The sequence below is a fragment of the Papaver somniferum genome, unplaced genomic scaffold (genome assembly GCF_003573695.1).
Source record: "Papaver somniferum cultivar HN1 unplaced genomic scaffold, ASM357369v1 unplaced-scaffold_87, whole genome shotgun sequence".
NCBI lineage: Eukaryota > Viridiplantae > Streptophyta > Magnoliopsida > Ranunculales > Papaveraceae > Papaver > Papaver somniferum.
Genome location: NW_020651748.1, coordinates 331,816 through 350,213, shown reverse-complemented (window position 1 = coordinate 350,213; position 18,398 = coordinate 331,816). Strand labels below are relative to the sequence as shown.

Genomic DNA, 18,398 nt, shown 5'->3' with positions numbered 1-18,398 from the left:
TGCACAGAACTCCCACTGCATATGCAATGTCTGGTCTAGTACAATCAGTTGATTACTGGTAAACCTGCACAGTGTTCCATGTAAATTTCCTCTTCTAGTTCACCATTCAAAAAAGCAGTTTTAACATCCATTTGATGAATAACAAGATTATGAGCAGCGACAACAGCAATCAAAACACGTATAGATGTTAATCTAGTAACAGGAGAATAAATATCAAAAAAGTCTACGTTCTCACGTTGTCTAAATCCTTTAGCGACCAGTCTAGCCTTGTTCTTATCTACTGTTCCATCAGGTTTGAGTTTCCTTTTCAAAACCCATTTCCAACCTATAGGCTTACAACCAGGTGGTAAATCTACTATACGCCAAGTTCCATTAGACATATGAGAATCCCATTCATTATCTACAGCTTCTTGCCAGAAACTAGACTATACAGAACTAAACGCCTCTTGTAAATTAGAAGGTTCTTCCTCTATAGCGTAAAATTCAAAATTAGGATTTTTATCTTTTGTCTCAGTCCTAGCTCTTTTACTGCATCTAGGTTCAATTTCAGTGCTAGTTTCTTCACTTCTAGGTTCTTCTAATCTAGGTTCAGAATCAGCACTAGGTAGAATACTAGGTATTGAACCCCCACTATTTCTAGATTTAAAAGGAAATCTCTCTTCAAAGAAATCAACATCAATAGATTCAATAATGACCTTATTATTAATATCAAAGAACCTATAAGCTTTACTGTTTTGAGCATAACCAATAAAAACACATTCATAAGCTCTACTTTCTAACTTATGTCTTTTAGGATCAGGTTTTCTAACAAAAGCTAAGCAACCCCAAACTCTAAAATAAGAGACATTAGGTTTTCTATTTCTCCGAAGTTCATAAGGAGATATCATGGTTTTATTATTAGGAATGCGGTTCAAAACATGGCAAACAGTTAACAAACATTCACCCCACCAATGAGAAGCAGCACCAGAATTAAGCAAACAAGCAACAATCAATTCAGTAAGAGTACGATTCTTTCTTTCAGCTTTCCCATTCATTTGAGGATTACATGGCGCAGTTCTTTCATGTATAATACCATTAGTTTGATAAATTTCAGTAAAAGGAGCAGAATCATATTCAGTACCTCTATCACTACGAAATCTCTTAATTTTCCTACCAAATTGATTTTCAATTTCAACAATAAAAATCTTAAACATTTCAATAGCTTCGTTCTTATGGCTCAACAAATAAACATAAGTATAATTAGAACAATCATCAATGAACGTCATGATATACCTCTTGCCATTTATAGTTAGGATACCTTCATATTCACACAAATCAGAATGTATTAAGTCTAGTGGTTTTGGTTCTCTTACAACAGATTTATGTGAAGTCTTGGTTATTTTTGCTTGACTACAATATTCACATTTCTCAAAATCATTTTCAGAAAATTCAGGGAGGACACCTAACTCAATCGTGTCGTGTACACAAGTTTATACGTCGTATTTTGTTTAAATGACCATAAGGATGATGATGATCCGTCTTAAACCTACAAATGCATTACATATAGACGATGTTGCTTCAGCACAAATATTCCTTTTTGAATCCCAAAATGCAAAAGGAAGACATTTGTTCTTCAGTTGATTTTACAATACATGATGTGGCTAGATTTATAGCTGACAAATATCCAGAATTTCAATTACCAACTGAGTAGTTCTCTTTACTTCTTCTTTTTCACCATTTGTTTTTTTTTTATATTCTACTTTGGGTGCTAAGTTTACTGTTTTTACTGAACCATCGTCGGTTTACTAAAGGAAATTGAGGAAGAAAAACCAGTTCATCTTTCCTCAGATAAGTTGTTCAGTATGAGATTTCAGTTCAAATATAATTTTGAGGAGATGTTTGGTGATGCAATCCGAAGTTTCAAAAAGAAGGGATTCCTTTAGAATTTAATAATGTAGTACGGTTCGGAGGAGATGCCGGGCAGGACAGGCCCTGCGTGTATAAACTATACAGCTGGTATTACTGCTTTGTTATAAATGATGGACACTAAACGGGCATGTCCTTTTTTGTTGTTGTTGTTGTGAACCTGATTTTACTACAGGGGGTCTATCTCAGCAGTTGGTTTGCTCATATTTTATCTGGTTAAATCCTTACCAAAAGGTTGTTTTTCTTGGAAGAAGTTTCCAATGCAAAATCTACCTCATGGTGGTCTATAATTTTCCACGTGTTCCAATATCCACGTTTGTTCCAATGTGATATGTAATTTTCTCCTACTCTGATTATGCTTATCAGTGACCCAAATTTGTTTAGTGGTCCAAAATCTACACCGTGATGCAGAATTTGCCACTTTCAGGACCCAAATTTGACCAAGTTATACTTTACCGACATAGAAATTGCTTTGTGTTCCGAAATCTGAGCCGTGATATAACTCCAATTTAGATGGTGATTTGTATCGTCACCCAAAAATTTGTACTTACAACTTAACTCGTTAAAGTAAATTTTTTTCTTAAAACAATTACTAGAACAAATTTACTTTCTCCTATGCTAGGTTACTAGAAGAAATTGTTTAAAACAAGAAAGATGATGCGCCATAAAGCTGGACCTACAGAGTGACCGCTACACCAAATTCTATCATAGAATAACTAAAATGAGAAGAAGACGTAACACAATCCACTCTTTAAAAGTTAACAGTGCTCACAAATGAAAAATCTCTAATCAAAGGCGCAGTCGCGCAGCCACTGATTCTCCTAGGCCTACTATCACCAACATGGAATCAAATCAATCTTTTTTTAAAAATAAGATTTAATATAGAAACCAAAGTGCCAAATCTATCACTGATGATAATTGTCAAATGTGTGTACGATTTAACAAAGGGGACTATCAATTGAAGACCAAAGATCACTTAGTTGTCTTTGATCCTCAAAAAAAGTTTCTTTTCTATTTAGGAAGTACCTGAAAAATTGGTCTCATGGGGAGTGTCTTAATCTTTAAAATGATTTCTAAGGTTGACCAAGAGACTAAAAGTGGTGTTGCCTATGGTTATCTCCAGCCAACAATCAGTATTCTAAAAAGTCGTCAAATCTTCCATAGTGGACTGCTTAGGTTTGCGAATCAAGAGTGCTAAACCTGGTTTGGTTCGCATAATTGATTTCGCAGAAACCTTTCATCAGGTTTCTTGGAATTTTCTATACAAAGAAGAACAACACAAAAAGCGACGGTCTGCTGGGGTAATTCGAGATTGACCCAACTACCAGTCATTTTTCCTATTTAAAGCCTGGTCCACCAACTTGGATAACACGCTAAGGCTCCTACTCGGAGGCCCTGCAAATCCTATAGCTTATAGTATAAGCAAATGTGGGGAGATGCTTCAGATGTTAACAAGATGAGGAGAAGGGTCTCTGGTCTTTGGTTTTCATACTGAATTCAATAACATTTGCTCAAACAAAATAAAAAAAAAGCATCCCTAGAAGTTTTTTATATTCGATGACATCTGTGATGTTCAATTTCGTATGAGGTTGCTTAAAACATGTTTTAGCATTCATAACTAAAATAAAAAGTTATTCCACAGACTCGCATAAGTAATTACAGTAGTTAAGATCAGCCATCCAATTAAGACATATGACATACCCATTTATAGAACAACCATCAACCATCTGATTTACTTGCTGCAGGTTTTGGAGCCACCTGTGCACTCTTCATGCTTCTTGCTGCACATAAATACCATTAGATCAGAGAATCAATTAATCTGAATTTGTTTTTACAATTTATTCTCTAAACAGAAAATGTAGATGTTCAGATACTGGTGTACAAAATTCCCTTTCAAACATGTTTTCCGTTCAAGAGTAATAACTCAAGAATTGCATAATCTATACGTCCAGATACACATCCAACCATGTTTCACAAACTAGATAAAGGCTGTAATCCATTACACATTCTATTGAAGCTTCAATACTTGGTTCTGACAATGGAAATGCACTACACCATATATTTTGAGAAAAAGCAAAGTAGAGCCATGATTGAATGATTAATATGTTATAATAGATTACCATCTGATTTACCTTCTGTAGGCGTTGATGTCATCGTTGGACCTCCGATGTTTCCTGATGCACCTAAAGACCATGACATTTATTACAGATTTAACATATCTGACAGGCACAAGCAATTTCACAAGTAACTACAATAATGAAGGTTAACACATACCATTTCTAACACAAACATCAACTCTGAATTAGTATGTTACAGATTAGTCTTTTGAAGAAGTACTTACAGGTGGCTAAAGGGAAGAGTGGTGCTATACAAGCAATATGGTTTAATTGTGCCTTTAATACTATGACAGAGCTATGACATACAAGGAATAGAGTGATATATGAGGATGAAATGCCAAACATAATTAAGTTCAAACAGAGGTACTACTTTCAAGAGGTATTAAATCACACATCACTTCAAGAACAAATGGAGCTGGATACTTGGATCGTACTAATTTCCCTGACCAAATGGCAAAGAAAGGAGTGCTACTTTCAAGAGGTACTGTCCTGTACTATGAAGGAAAACCAGATTTTCTGGGAGGAATGAAATATGAGCAGGGAGTAAAGCTTATGGCTCTCTAGCCTTTTTTGTATAACTTTGGTTTTACTTTGAGTAATACAATTTCATGATTTAGAAAGAAAAAAAAAAGTATGTTGCAGAACATCACTTACAATCTGATTTAGATTCTGCAGGCTTTGGACTTATCTTTGGACCTCCAGTGTTTCCTGCTGCACCTAAAGACAATGACATTTATTACAGATTTAAACATATAAATCATTTTTGTAACAAAACAAACGTATGATAGGCATTGCAGGAGTAACAATGAAGGTTTGCAAAGCATAAAAAAGTAACAAATGGAAGTTACAAGAGCTGAAGTCTAAGCTAATCAGGGGTACAGGTGAAGCATGCTCGGAAAGTTCATCATAAATCGGCCGAAAATTTCCAGTCACATGAGGCAAAGGATGAGCTACATGAACGAGGTTTTCTTTGCAAACTTGAATTCCCCATTGATTTCTGCACCAGAAGAGGAAAGGTTGCCATTTTGGTTTTGGCCCATTTCTACTTATCCTGAAATTTCTCTGAAGCTCTTCAGATTGTACAATGAGATAGAGAAAGTTTGCAAATTGTATATTAGAGAAGAATCCATTTATGTCAGAACGAAGATCCTTTTAAACCTAAACAAGAAAATACCCTCTGTTTATCCGATTCGCACAAGGCGATACACCACCAACCAAACTAGAATTTTGCATCAAATTTGAAGTATTAAATAAAAACCTATATCACATCTATGCATGTTTTGGGCATATTCGGCCATTCCAACTGGTCGTACAATTCCAGGTTTGACGTGATAGTGTGGGTTTAAGCCAAAACTAAAAATATAACACCATTCCGATGTAGCTGTGTCGTAGTTTATATGACATGTTATAGCATAGATAACTAAAATTAACTTTTACCAGTAAATAAAAAGCTACCCACAAATTTGCAAAGTAATTACACTTACCATTTGATTTACTTTCAGATTTAGTATCCATCTCCTCGGATGCTTCCTCATCTTCCTGATTAATAAGAACATAAGATTTGTTACGAATTTAACCAGATTTTATAAGCAGACAACATAAAATTGAACTCTGGAACGATGAGGGAGCAGAAAAGTTACCTTCCGATTACCAGCAAAAACATTGTACGGATATTTCATCAAATCACCTGGAATAAACTCGATTACTGTGACTCCGGAGACTGTAGCCAAAGTAGCCGTAACCCAAAGCCACTTGGCATATCTGTTCGTGGATTCTTTAGCGAGCCCTTGAAGAGCTACCATTGTTTCTCTCGAGTAAGATTGGGTCTCCTTCAATGTGGAGTTTATCTCCTTCAGCTGTTTAATCACAGATTTAGAAGATGGAACCCCAACAAGAATAATGGGTTTGTTTCTATTACTACCTCCTGGGTAGCTCCTAGAGTAGAATCTAGCATTTGTGATAGATCTAGAAGAGAAAATTTTACTCCGGAAGAACATCATTCTCTCAAGTATGATTCTAGGGTTTTTGGAGGAGGCTGCCTAAAATTGCTTTAAGGTTTTGATATAGCTGGTTACTGCATTTCAAGTAAAAAGTTTTCTCTCTTTTCTAGAGCAGAGAAAGTAAACCAAAAACGGAAATAAAAGCTAAAATACGCATAAAAAGGTTTTAAGAAAGACTAAAATACGCCTAAAACTCAAAACAAAATCTGAATCGTTGGTGCAGTATTAGCTTTGATCAAAAGTAGCCCGCTGCCACTTGTTAAAATCATGCGTCCAACAGATAATTTGGCGAGGCATGTCGCATGTGGTCACGTTCAAATTTTATTGTCAATTCTTTCTTTTTTTTTTTCCCTAAAGAATCATACATTTTAAGTAAGACTCGAAGGAAAGTCTGATACAAAGATCACAAAACCAACAATCAGTAACATTAAAAGAATTAAGTTCGGCATATTAGCTTTCTAATTGCTGAAAATTCTAACATCTATTTTCCATACTTATGTTTTGTCTTTTGTCATTTCGTTCGAGTTTAAATGAGGGAGAAAAGAGAATGTATTTTGCAGTTAATGAAACCGCCACGTTCCCAGAGTTTTCGCTCCCATCTTTTCCATGCGTATTGTCCTTTTTATGACCGAAACATGCCAGTTTTAGTCTTTCTTTTGGCTCGTTACTGCAATTTTCTTCACTAAAGGAGTTCCTAGAGAAAAAAGAATGGAGATAGCCAATTTGTTGGGAGTACAAATGACGGAAACTGCTGATAAATATTTGGGACATCAACTCCTAAAGCCTGCTCACCTGATATCTTTACATGATGGGCTGGAGGACAGATTTGACTCCAAGACAGCTGGTTGGAAGAGAGTGTTCTTATCTCATGCAGGAAGAACAATGCTAATCAAGACTGAACTGGGATTAATACCCCCTTTTTACATGGCTACTTCAATCATTCCTAAGAAGGTGCTAGACAAGCTGACTAGAATCATGAGAAACTTTTGGTGGGGGCATGACAAGGAAATGAAGAAAATGCACTTCATTAACTGGAGCATTTTTGAGCTGGAAAAGGAGCAGGGAGGACTGGGAGTTAGATCACTACAACAGCTGAACATGGAAATGATTGCCAAATTAATATGGAAATTCTTGGAAGCTAAGGAGTGTGTCTGGGGTCGAATAATGAAAGCTAAGTATGTCAAGAAGGAAATTTCTGGGAGCTAAAGAAAAAAAATGGATGTTCTGCAACTTGGAGTGCTATGCTAAAAGTCAGAGAAGAAATGAGAGATGGATGTTGTTGGAATGTAGTTAAAGGTGAAGATATTGACATTTGGGAGGACCCATGGAATCCAGGAATTCAAACTATGAGACCTGAGAAGAGTGAGAATGGTGATCAAGGTGCAAAGAAGGTGAGAGATCTCTTTTTACAAGGTGAACAAAAGTGGGATGAACCCAAGCTGCAGCAACTATTCAATCCTACTGAAGTGACCAAGATCATGGAGATCCACTTATCTAATGAGCCAGAGGAGAACACCAGTGACAAACTTATGTGGTTTCATCATCCAAAAGGTGAGTTCTCAACTAAATCCTTTCTCAAAACTCTGACAGCTAGAGTTCTATCCACTTCAACAAACAATGAGCTGTCGTGGAAAAAGTTTTGGAATGTGAAAAACATACCACCAAGAATACAGATGTTTGGCTGGAGGATGCTTAAAAATGGTCTACTAGTTGCTAGCAACATCAAGAAACATATTCATGAAATCAATTATGAATGTAGACTATGTGAAAGAAACACTGAAAGTATGGAGCATCTGCTTCCATATTGTCAGCTGACTTAAGCAGTGCTGTTTGCCTCTCCTCTAAGCCTTAGAGTTGCTGAAAGTACTTATATGACTGTCAAAAACATCATTTGTATGTGGTTAGAAGAAGGAGGTGGATATGACAAACTGGGAATGGGGTTGTGCATATTCTGGGCTATATGGAAGATGATAAATGATGTGGTATTTAATAAGAAGGCTCTTAAGGTGCAAAAGGTCATTCAAGAAGCCATGTATTGGTACAACATGAAGATTGAAGTGAATATGGATGAAGTGCAACCAACTGAAAGTTACATTCTGGAGCTCAAAGAGATTACTGGGAACCACCAGAAGGAGTGAAAGTTAAGATCAATTTTGATGGAGCTGCAGGACCAAAAGGCTTTGCTTGTGGTGTTATTGCTAGAGACAGCAGGGCTGAGGTGCAGGGTTGTAAGAACAAGGTCATTGAGTACTGCTCAGCTATTGAAGCAGAGGCATATAGTGCAGAATTGGCAGTGAAGTTGGGACTGACCAAAGGGTTCAGAGACATCATATTGGAAGGAGATTCTCTGAATGTCATCAATGCTCTGAGGTTCAGGCATTTCAACCCAAGTTGGAGAATTAAAAACTCTATAAGTAGAATCAAAGAAGACCTGAGTAATTTCAACTCGGTGGAATTTGAGTACATTAGAAAGATTGCCAATGAAGTGGCACATAATCTAGCAGCTCTAGCTGCGACTACATACAGTTCAAATGTGTGGCTCTCCTCTCCCTCTCTGAGTATAATGCATCTCATTGAGCAAGAGAAGAATCCTCCTATGTAGCTAGTGTGTCTCTTGTTTCTTAGTTGTTGTTTTCTTGTTTTTCCTTTGTCAAAAAAAAAAAGAAAGAAAGACAAAGATTTTTTTTAATTCTTTCCTTTAGTCTCTGAAATTCAAACCCCTCTGTCTTTATTCTTCTCTTCTATGATGTTTCACCTTTTTTCCTCCCATTCTTCACCAATCTTTTCTGAAGATCTTCTTCTTTCAGGTTTTTCCTTTCGCTATCAGGTTCGTTCCCACACCTACCTCTTGTTTCGAGTTTCTACCCCTTTTCAATCCCCATGGCTCCCAAGATAAATCAACCTCCCATTAAGAGTTTTGAAGATTTAGAGAGATAATTAACACAAAAGGCTTTTACCAAATCTATTCACAAAGGCTCTTCTTCTAGGGTTATGATCACACTCGGGAAATTATGGGCCGTCTTACCCATTCCATTGTATGATTCTTCTAATCCGATTTTTTACGATGTTCTTGCGAGGTTGGAGACTAAAGGAGGGATATTTCAACTGAGTGGTAACGTCATTCGTATGGTAAACGAGTTCGTTATTTATTCTAAGGGTGTCGGTGATAAGAACTTAATAGTTCTTACTCACGGCCAGCAGAGTAGACTTTAAAAGAGCACAGAAATATAGAACACACTTATAACTCTCCTACATAATCAAGCTAATAACACTTTACCTCCTTATATAGGCCACTGAACTGTAGAACTAAGGAAAGGAAACATATAAGGAAACTACTTCTATAACTAGGAACCTAAAATAAAATTCCTAAAACAGAACAATTTCCAAAAATAAACTAATGCCTAAAACAAGAGAATTTAGGGATGTCTAACTCTAGCCCTAATTTTAATTAAAAATTCTAAGTAATTGGGAATTTCTTATCATCCCCCCCCCCCCTTAAGATTTTCCTTGACCTCAAGATCAGTTCAACCATGGAGATTACTGGATTAACCTCATTTTCTTTTTCTGGTAGATTATCCCCAACAACTGTGTTAGGAAACAATGCTTTCTTCAGAAACGATACATGAAATACCGAGTGTATTTTTGACTCCTTAGGCAAGTCCAAACGACAAGCCACCGGTCCTATACGCTCCAAAATATTATAAGGTCCAAAATATCGTGGAGATAATTTTTAGTTCTTCCTGTGCACATTAGAATTTTACCGATATGGCTGCGACTTTAGATAGACATAATACCCAACTTGATATACAACGTCCCGAAGTCCTTCATCTGCCCTTAGCTTCATTCTATTCTGCACAACTTGAATTTGATCCTTAAGCATGGATAAAACTTCGTTCCTCTTGGTTATTGCCTCATCCAAAGTTGTAATTTTCGCTTCTCCTGGTAAATACTTTGTTAATACCGGGGGAGGAATGCCATACAAATCCTCAAACGGTGTAGTATTAGTTGAAGTATGATACGATGTATTATACCAATACTCTTCCCATGGTAACCAAGATGACCATCCTTTTGGTTTATTTCCAGCAGAACACTGTAAGTAACCTTCCAAACATTAGTTAACCACTTCAGTTTGACCGTCGGTTTATGGATGATAGGAGGATCTCATTCTTAACTGAGTTCCATGTAGGCGAAACAACTCTTGCCAAAAATTACTTGTAAATACATCATCCCTATCAGAAACTATAGATTAAGGAAATCCATGAAGTTTGATGATTATTTCTAAAAACTTCTGGGTTATCGATGTGGATGTATATGGATGTTTTTATGCAAGGAAATGGGCTTATTTCGTTAGTCGATCCACCACTACAAGAATCACAGTTTTCCCTTTAGACTTTGGCAATCCTTCAACGAAATACATGGATATATCTGTCCATACTGTAGTAGATATTGGCAATGGTTGAAGATATCCTGCTGGAGAAGGAGTACTGTATTTATTCCTTTGGCAAACTTCACAGCAAGCAATGTAGTCTCTAACACCTCTTTATGCATTCTAGACCAGTTGAACAACTTAGATAAACGTTTTACTATCTTCAAATATCCGGCATGACCAGCAATTGGAGAGTCATGAAACTCAGATATTAGAAGTGCCTTCCACATTGAAGTAGGACTTATCACTAGTTGATGTTGTTTATAGTAAACTAAACCATCTCGTACGGTAAAGTTATTCTTACCGAAAGAAGGCTGACTCACTTTAAAGATGAAATCTGTGATCCACAGATATGTTTTTAGTTCAGCTAATAGGTCTTCCATCCAAGCACAACTAACATAAGTTACAGCACAAATTTCACCGTGTTCAAATTTTCGAGAAAGTGCATCAGAAACCTTGTTAGATGATCCCTTCTTGTACTCAATCGCGTAGTTTTATTAACCATTTCTGTTGTTTATGTGTTACATCTCTAGCATCCATAAAATACTTCAAACTTTGTTGGTCTGCCCGAATAAGAAATTTTCTCCCAATAAGATAAGGTCGTCATTTAGTAACCGCATGAACTACTGCTAACAACTCTTTCTCATAAGTTGACAAACCCATATGACGAGGTCCAAGTGGCTTACTTGTGAAAGCAATTGACATTCCTTCTTGCATCAAAACCGCACTTATTCCTACTCCACAAGCATCACTTTCAATAACGAAGGTCTTTGTAAAGTCAGGTAATGCTATCACTGGTATGCATGTCATTGCACTTTTCAATATAACAAACACGTTTGTTGCTTCATCTGTCCACAAAAAACCGTCTTTTTTGAGTAATTTTGTAAGTGGTGCTGCAATATTAGCATAACCTTGTACAAATTTTCTATAATATCCTGTCAAAACTAGGAATCCTCGTAATGCCTTGACAGTTTTCGGTAACGGTCAGTCCAACATATCCAGCATCTTGCTAGGATCAGCTTCCACCCCTCTTCTTGAGATGATATGTCACAAATACTCAACCCTCTCAGTACCAAAAGAACATTTACTTAATTTGACTTTAAGTTGGTGTCTTTCTAATATCATAAATACTTCACGAAGGTGTAATAAATGTGTTTCCTAGGTATGACTATAGATCAGAATATCATCAAAGAAAACCAAGAAAGATTTTCTTAATTGATTTCTGAACACATCATTCATAAGATGTTGAAATATTGATGGAGCATTAGTTAATCCAAACGTCATCACTAGGAATTCATAATGTTTGTCATGGGTTCGAAAATATGTCTTGTAGATATCTTGTTTATACATTCTAATTTGATGATAACCAGATCTTAAATATAGTTTCGAAAAGAATAAAGCACCATATAGTTCATCTAATAACTCATCAATGACTGGAATAGGAAACTTGTCCTTAACAGTAGCGTGGTTTAAAGCTTTATAATCAACACAGATACGGCAAGTGTCATCTTTTTTATTAACTAACAAAACAATAGAAGATAAAGGACTTGTGCTTGGCCTAACTAAGCCTGATTCTACCATCTCTTTAACAATCTTTTCGATCTCACCTTTCTGGTAATGTGCGTACCTGTAAGATTGTACATTGATTGAAGCACTCCCAGGTTGTAAGGTTATGCGTTGATCATGGCTTCTCACAGGTGGGAGCTTTGTGGGTACTGAGAACACCTCACCAAACTCTTTAATTAATTCTTGTATCTCCCCTAGTGTTTTTTAACTAATTTGTGCTTCTGAGCATTGATTGATCTGGAAAAAAAAATCAAGATGATCCCTTGTTTAAGAGGCTCTGGATGGTATTGATGTCGGATAACTTTCCTTTATTTTTCTTATCTCCTTCCAGTCGAATACGCTCACCAGCCCTCTTAAAATCCATGGTCAAATGTTTGAAATCCCAAGTTATGGGACCTAATGTTTGTAACCATTGGACTCCCAAAACCACATCGCATCCCCCAAGTGGAAATACATAAATTTTTTTCTTTTGAACCCATATTTATTCAACTTATAATCCAGATCCAAGCATCTTCCTTCACAAGTCATTCTAGCACCATTAGATACCATCACCTCAAAAGTTTCATCTTTAATTATCTTAATTCTAATTCTTTTAGGTATCGCAGAATCCACAAAATTACGAGTACTTCCAGAATCGATAAGTATGGTAATTTGAGCCTTCTTAATTTCTCCTTGTACCCATATAGTTTGTGTAGTTAATGATCCATCCAGCGAATGCATAAAAATCTCGACGGTTTCTTTTTGAATTTCTTCATCTATAGCAACTTCATCTTTACCTTCATCTTCATCCTGATTGTCGTATTTATCAATTAAGAACAATGTTTGAGTTTTACAACGATGACCATGGTGCCACTTTTCATCACAGTTATAGCATAGTTGTTGCTTTCTTCTTTCTTTAGCCTCGGCCTGAGTTAGTCTTCTAACAACTGGAGTTTCCATTATGGGTTTTGAAGATGAAATAGGTGCTCTAGAATTAAAAGGTATACTAGTATTAACAACACTAGGTGTCTTTGTTGTTATTCTATATGATTGTATTCGCAAATTTACCTTTTCATCTTGTAACCTTCCAATTTCCATTGCATCATGTAAATTAGTAGGAGTGTGGGATTGAGTTTCTAGTCTCACCTCGTCTTTTAATCCACTTAGAAAACAACTCACTAAAAATTCTTCAGGCAAATTATCTACCAAATTTGATAATCGTTCAAATTCTTCACAATATTCTACATATGAACCTGACTGCTTAATTTTAGCGAGTTTTGCTCCTGCATCTTCATATGAAGTAATACTGAAATGACTAATAATGGCTTTCTCAAATTCTTCCCAAGTAACTACAGGTTTAGTTCTCTTCAACCACCTATACCATTGTAAAGCTTTACCATCTAAATTACATGTGGCCAACTTGATTTTTTGATTTGCAAGTGTTTCATAATACTCAAAATATTGTGTAGCCTTAAAGAGCCAACCTTCTACATCAGATCCATCAAACTTGGAAAAATATAATCGCACATTGTTAGAGCATAGCTCGGTCGAACTCGCATGCGTTGCTATATCAAGCATGTTTGTCAACGTTAGTGATCAAAACTATATAGTCTTGATATCTATCTTATTAGCAAGTCTCGGACTAGGATAGGAAAAGTGTAAGTGAGCTCAAGTACTTCATGGCGATTCAACGACAACGACGAAGATCTACACCAAGGAACCGTGGAACTTCATCAACAAAAAGGTATGTGAAGACTTGAACTTATCTGTCACTCATAATTCTATCTATTCTATGTCCTACTTCTTATGAGACAAAAGTCGTATGCTTTATAGACTAGATCAAATACGCTAATATTTCGAGCTGAGTATTCAATGCTTATCTTTTTCTCAAAATACTCGTGTTGGTAAAGCTTTTCTCTTTAACCAAGTTTATCTTCATCTTTCAATCACGTAGTTGAGAATTGCTCTGACGTGAAGACAATCTGTGAATAACGGTTGGGATAGCATTCTAAGAAAAAGTCTCAATGATTGAAATGAGAGTAGATTAAGTAACCCTTGATCTGAAGTTCTTTGAACTTTGTTGAGAAAGTGTATTCGGTAGGATTATAGAATTGGCTTGTCAAGTCCGCGAACCCAGTTCGCGAACTCAATCCGAGAACTGCCGGAAGTTCTCAAACCCAAGAATTTCTGCTGGGATTTTCAAAGCTCGTTTTCGAGACGCAAGTCCGCGAACTCAGTCCGCAGACCTAGTCCGCGAACAGGTGGAAGTTCTCGACCGAGAATTTCTACTGAGTTTTGGAAAACTCAAACCGAATGCTTAAGTCCGCGAACTTGTTTGTGAACTTAAGTGGTTGTAATCTAAGATGATTCGCTCTGAACATAAACATTAAATTACTAAGGAATGCTTAACACAAACCATGGCTACAATGTTCATTGAGCCGATTCAATCGAATAGATATCATCTAGAGTTTAATTGTCTCTTGTATGGTTACATAATATCTCATATAAATTGAATGACTCTCTAACTAGTTCGTTTGAGTCAAGTGGACTAGTTATGATGGATGAGGAACATGGTTAATATGTGAAGCTCATATGGTTTCCTTTTTGGTTGCTATATTAGACCGACATGTATGTAAATGTTTGGGCCAGTTCTCACGAACTTGGAAAACGTCTACGAGTGTGTTTGACAAGCTTTGTCTTTCGATCTGACGGTTGAGAGATATTGGCTTGGATCTAAATCAGCGGTGAATAATGTTTACTTAATTCTTAAGTAAAAACCCTGGTTTGAAAGGCTATAAATAGGAGAAATCTAGGTTGAGGAAAACTAATCCCCACACACCTTTCTTGTGTGATACTAGTTTTCTCTAAGCTAGAGTCGATCTCCATTAACCCTTGAGTTTCTTCTTCAAATTCGGGTTAACGACTTAAAGACTTCATTGGGATTGTGAAGCCAGACCGATACTACTTTTATCGTAGTTGTGTGATCTAATCTTACTTTTCTATCGTTAAGAGTACAATTGTTTCTGATTGGCTCGAGAACTTTTTTCCCCAATTGGTAAGATAAAGTATTCGCGAACATCTTCGTCTCACTGTTCGTGAATCCTCAGTATTCTTCTTGTGTATTCAGGAATCGAGTATTGAGAGGTATAGGTTTATCTAGGATGTTCTTCGGGAATATAAGACCGGATAAATCAATTGGTTAATCTGCTACCTAGATCATATCAAAAAACGGAATCAAACCTAGGGTTTATCCGTGGGAGACAGATTGAGTCTTGTTGATTCTCTTAAAGGTTTGTCCATTCAGATTGCTAATCGAAATATTGGGTGGTGTTGTTAGATCCCCGCTTTTTCAATTGGTATCAGAGCGGGCAAACACATTAAAGACCCAATCAGTCTGTGTTTGTAGCGATCTGACTCTGTGGACAGAATCTCTACGCATACCAAGATGCCTCCTAAAGCCGTCAATATTATCAAGTGTCCTGGAAATACCTCAAAGGATAACTCCTTAGTTGGTTCTTCCGAATCCCGAGGTAGGAAAACTGTTCCCTCTTGTGATGATCGGTTTTTCTCCAATGTGATATTGGACATAATGACCAAGGCTGAAAAGGAGCTCACTAGAATTGCAAGAAATTCTACTGAGTGCATTGATCTACAGGGTCATGGAAAACTCATTGATGAATTTGGCAAGTCGTTTGATCGTGAACAAGTGCTCTATGATAGTATAGGGTCTTTCTCTAAGGAAATTGAGAAAATTCTTCAAGTAAATAAATTACAGCGTAATAAGATCAACAATCTTGAAAAGCTGGTAAAAGAAGGCTCAGTTAGATAAAAATGTTTGATCAAGACTCATTCATCCGATCTTGACAAGCTTCGCATGGAGAAGGAAAAAAATGAAGCTACACTTGTTCTAGCCAATGGTCAGCGTACTTCCTTGGAAAATGAAAACTCTGTCTTAAGAAAAAATCATTCTGCACTTTTTAATTCACATGAGTTACATTACAGAACGAAAATTTCTCCAAAATAAGATTGTGTTAAAACAAGTTTTCGAAACCTACAATCTTCTTTGACGGATATGAAATCTAGACAAATGTCGGTCATTGCCTCTTCTCTGCAAGCATGCACCTTCTATGGAAAAGGAAATCACTATGCTATCTATTGCTTTGCCAGACAGAAACAGGTGGACAAACTTCATAAGTTACTTGTTTTTACTGTGAATAGAGTAAGCTATCCATCTACAACTGGAGTAAATAGTGTACCCACAGAGAGTCAAGAATCTTATAAACATGACCTGATTTTTAAATATCATTCTAGGGCACAGGTATATTCTAAACGAACATATTCTAATACTTCTGGTAAAAGTATTCCCTGCATTTATAAGAAAATTTTTGGCATATCTGAGTCTGAAAAAGGGATCCCCATCTTTTCTGATCCACTCGAACCTGTTGCAAGAGGTCCTAGACTTAGTCCTCAAAAGATGTCTCCAGAAGGATATGTTAAAATCGACATGTCCTATGTTTCTGGACTGAGGAATAACCAGAAAAGGAAGGCTAAACAAAAGTCATGGTCATTTAATGAGCTGGATGCTCATACTTGTGCTAATTAATCAAAAGGTTGACTTCACACCCATAAAAATCCTAGTGGTGTGAGGATTGAATAGGTATACTCCATGTAACAATGATCATCCAACTAATTTCTTATCGTCCTTAGATGGGTAATCAGTTTTACATGAGTATCGTATTGGTTGTTTTGCTTCCTCTTGACTTTAAACTCAAGTTCTGTTCACGGGGTTTTCTTGACTTACCCGCGAAGGTTTGTGTACGGGTTCGGACTTACTTTATATTATTATCTGTCAAACCCTAGTTCCCTTAAATTGTTTATATACCATGCCTATTGAGTTAAAGTTCTCTAATCTAGGTTCTTCTTCAATGGATTCTTCTTTTTGGGATTTGTCTAAAGACTTTGTTGATAATGGTAAATACTTTGAATTTGATAAAGAGAAGGGAACTCTTGTTGAAGTTGAAGGTTCCTTTCCTCTTTTTCCTGTTTTACCTTCAGATATTGGGGAAAAGAGTTCAACTAAGGTGGTTATTGATTCACAACAAATTGCTGGAACCACGGTGTGTCTTAGTGCTATGAAAGCTAAGCTGAAGGAGGTAGACAATAACCTTGATCTTTTGAAGAAGTTTAAAGATCCTCTCAAGGCCTATCGCTTCTGCTCGTAAGCCTAATAACCGCAACGCATAAATCTTCATGATCATTCATTTGATGATTTGATTTAAGAGTAATTTTCTTTTAGATACCTAGGAAGTCTTCTTTTTGGTTTAGATGGAAGAATAACTAGTGTTGATAGCCAATATTGTGACTACACATAGCTATCTTTTGTTTCATTCTCTTTAGTTATTTTTTAGGTTTTGGTTATAAAATTCTAAAAATATTTTGAGGATGTTCGTTATTGCAATATTATGTTTGGTTTCTTTTATTGCAATATTGTTATGGGATATGTATTTTTTGCGTCCGTGAACTTGAAGATCCCATATTGTCAAAAGTAAATTCGTTCATGATCAGTTTATAGTTTAAGGAACGAATCGACTTTTGTCAATGACAAACGCAAACCCTATGCAATCATGGATTTGATGGAAAATAGGATGTGGTCGTTTGTATTGCAAGGATAAAGTCTATTATGTCACTTTGTGATGCAAAGATAGAATTGATCCTTGTGTATCCACGGTTTTGAACTTAATTGTTTTATTTTATGAAAACCGTAAAGGCTCCATTGTGTGTCTCATGTTGAGCACCTTACAACTAAGTCGATTAATCTTGGCTTGGTTGGTTGTTCCATGAGATGCTATATGTTGAGCATATGAAACTAAATTAATCGACTAGTTTGATTGTTTAGTTTTGTATTCCATAAGTCTTCTTTTCTTCTTACTTATACTGAGTACATGTACGGTTAGGTGTGTCAATTCTTTGATACCTTAATCAGGGTTCCATAATCCTTCATGTTGAGCCCAAAATAATTAAATTGATTACTTAGGTAATTAGTTTGGTTATCCAATTAAATTGATTATAGGTTCTCTTGTAATTAATCTAATTGATGTTTCAAATATTCCACAATCTCTTATGTTGAGTATTTGAAAGACTATAGTAATCATGTTCTTTTGTGGTTATTGTAGTCATGTATTCCATAAGGTTTCTCTTATATCGAGTATACGTAATATTCCTAAGATTTTGCCTTGTGTTGAGTAAATGATCGTATATTCCATAAGAACCAACTTATGTTGAGTACTCTTTTGAATATTCCGTAAGGTTCTCCTTATGTTGAGTATCTTTTAACGATTAAGTTGGTTATTTCCATATGATTAACTTAGTCGTAGCTCATTGCTCCGTGAGTTTACTTATGTTGAG

General features: G+C 36.2%; 1 protein-coding gene across 2 annotated transcripts; it reads right to left on the bottom strand.

The window, feature by feature from the left end:
• Positions 1–3,426: 3,426 nt before the first annotated feature.
• LOC113346031 lies at positions 3,427–6,122 on the bottom strand. Of its 2 annotated transcripts, none has more exons than XM_026589642.1 (5): positions 5,663–6,122; positions 5,507–5,561; positions 4,677–4,739; positions 4,026–4,088; positions 3,427–3,686 (listed from the first exon to the last, which is right to left on the bottom strand). In XM_026589642.1, the coding sequence occupies exons 1-5, from the start codon at positions 6,020–6,022 to the stop codon at positions 3,625–3,627; spliced, it is 603 nt and encodes a 200-aa protein (XP_026445427.1). In that variant the 5' UTR covers positions 6,023–6,122; the 3' UTR covers positions 3,427–3,624. The 2 variants fall into 2 exon arrangements, with proteins under 2 accessions (XP_026445427.1, XP_026445428.1); XM_026589643.1 differs by having other exon boundaries at positions 4,038–4,088; positions 5,663–6,118.
• Between the last annotated feature and the right edge of the window lie 12,276 nt (positions 6,123–18,398).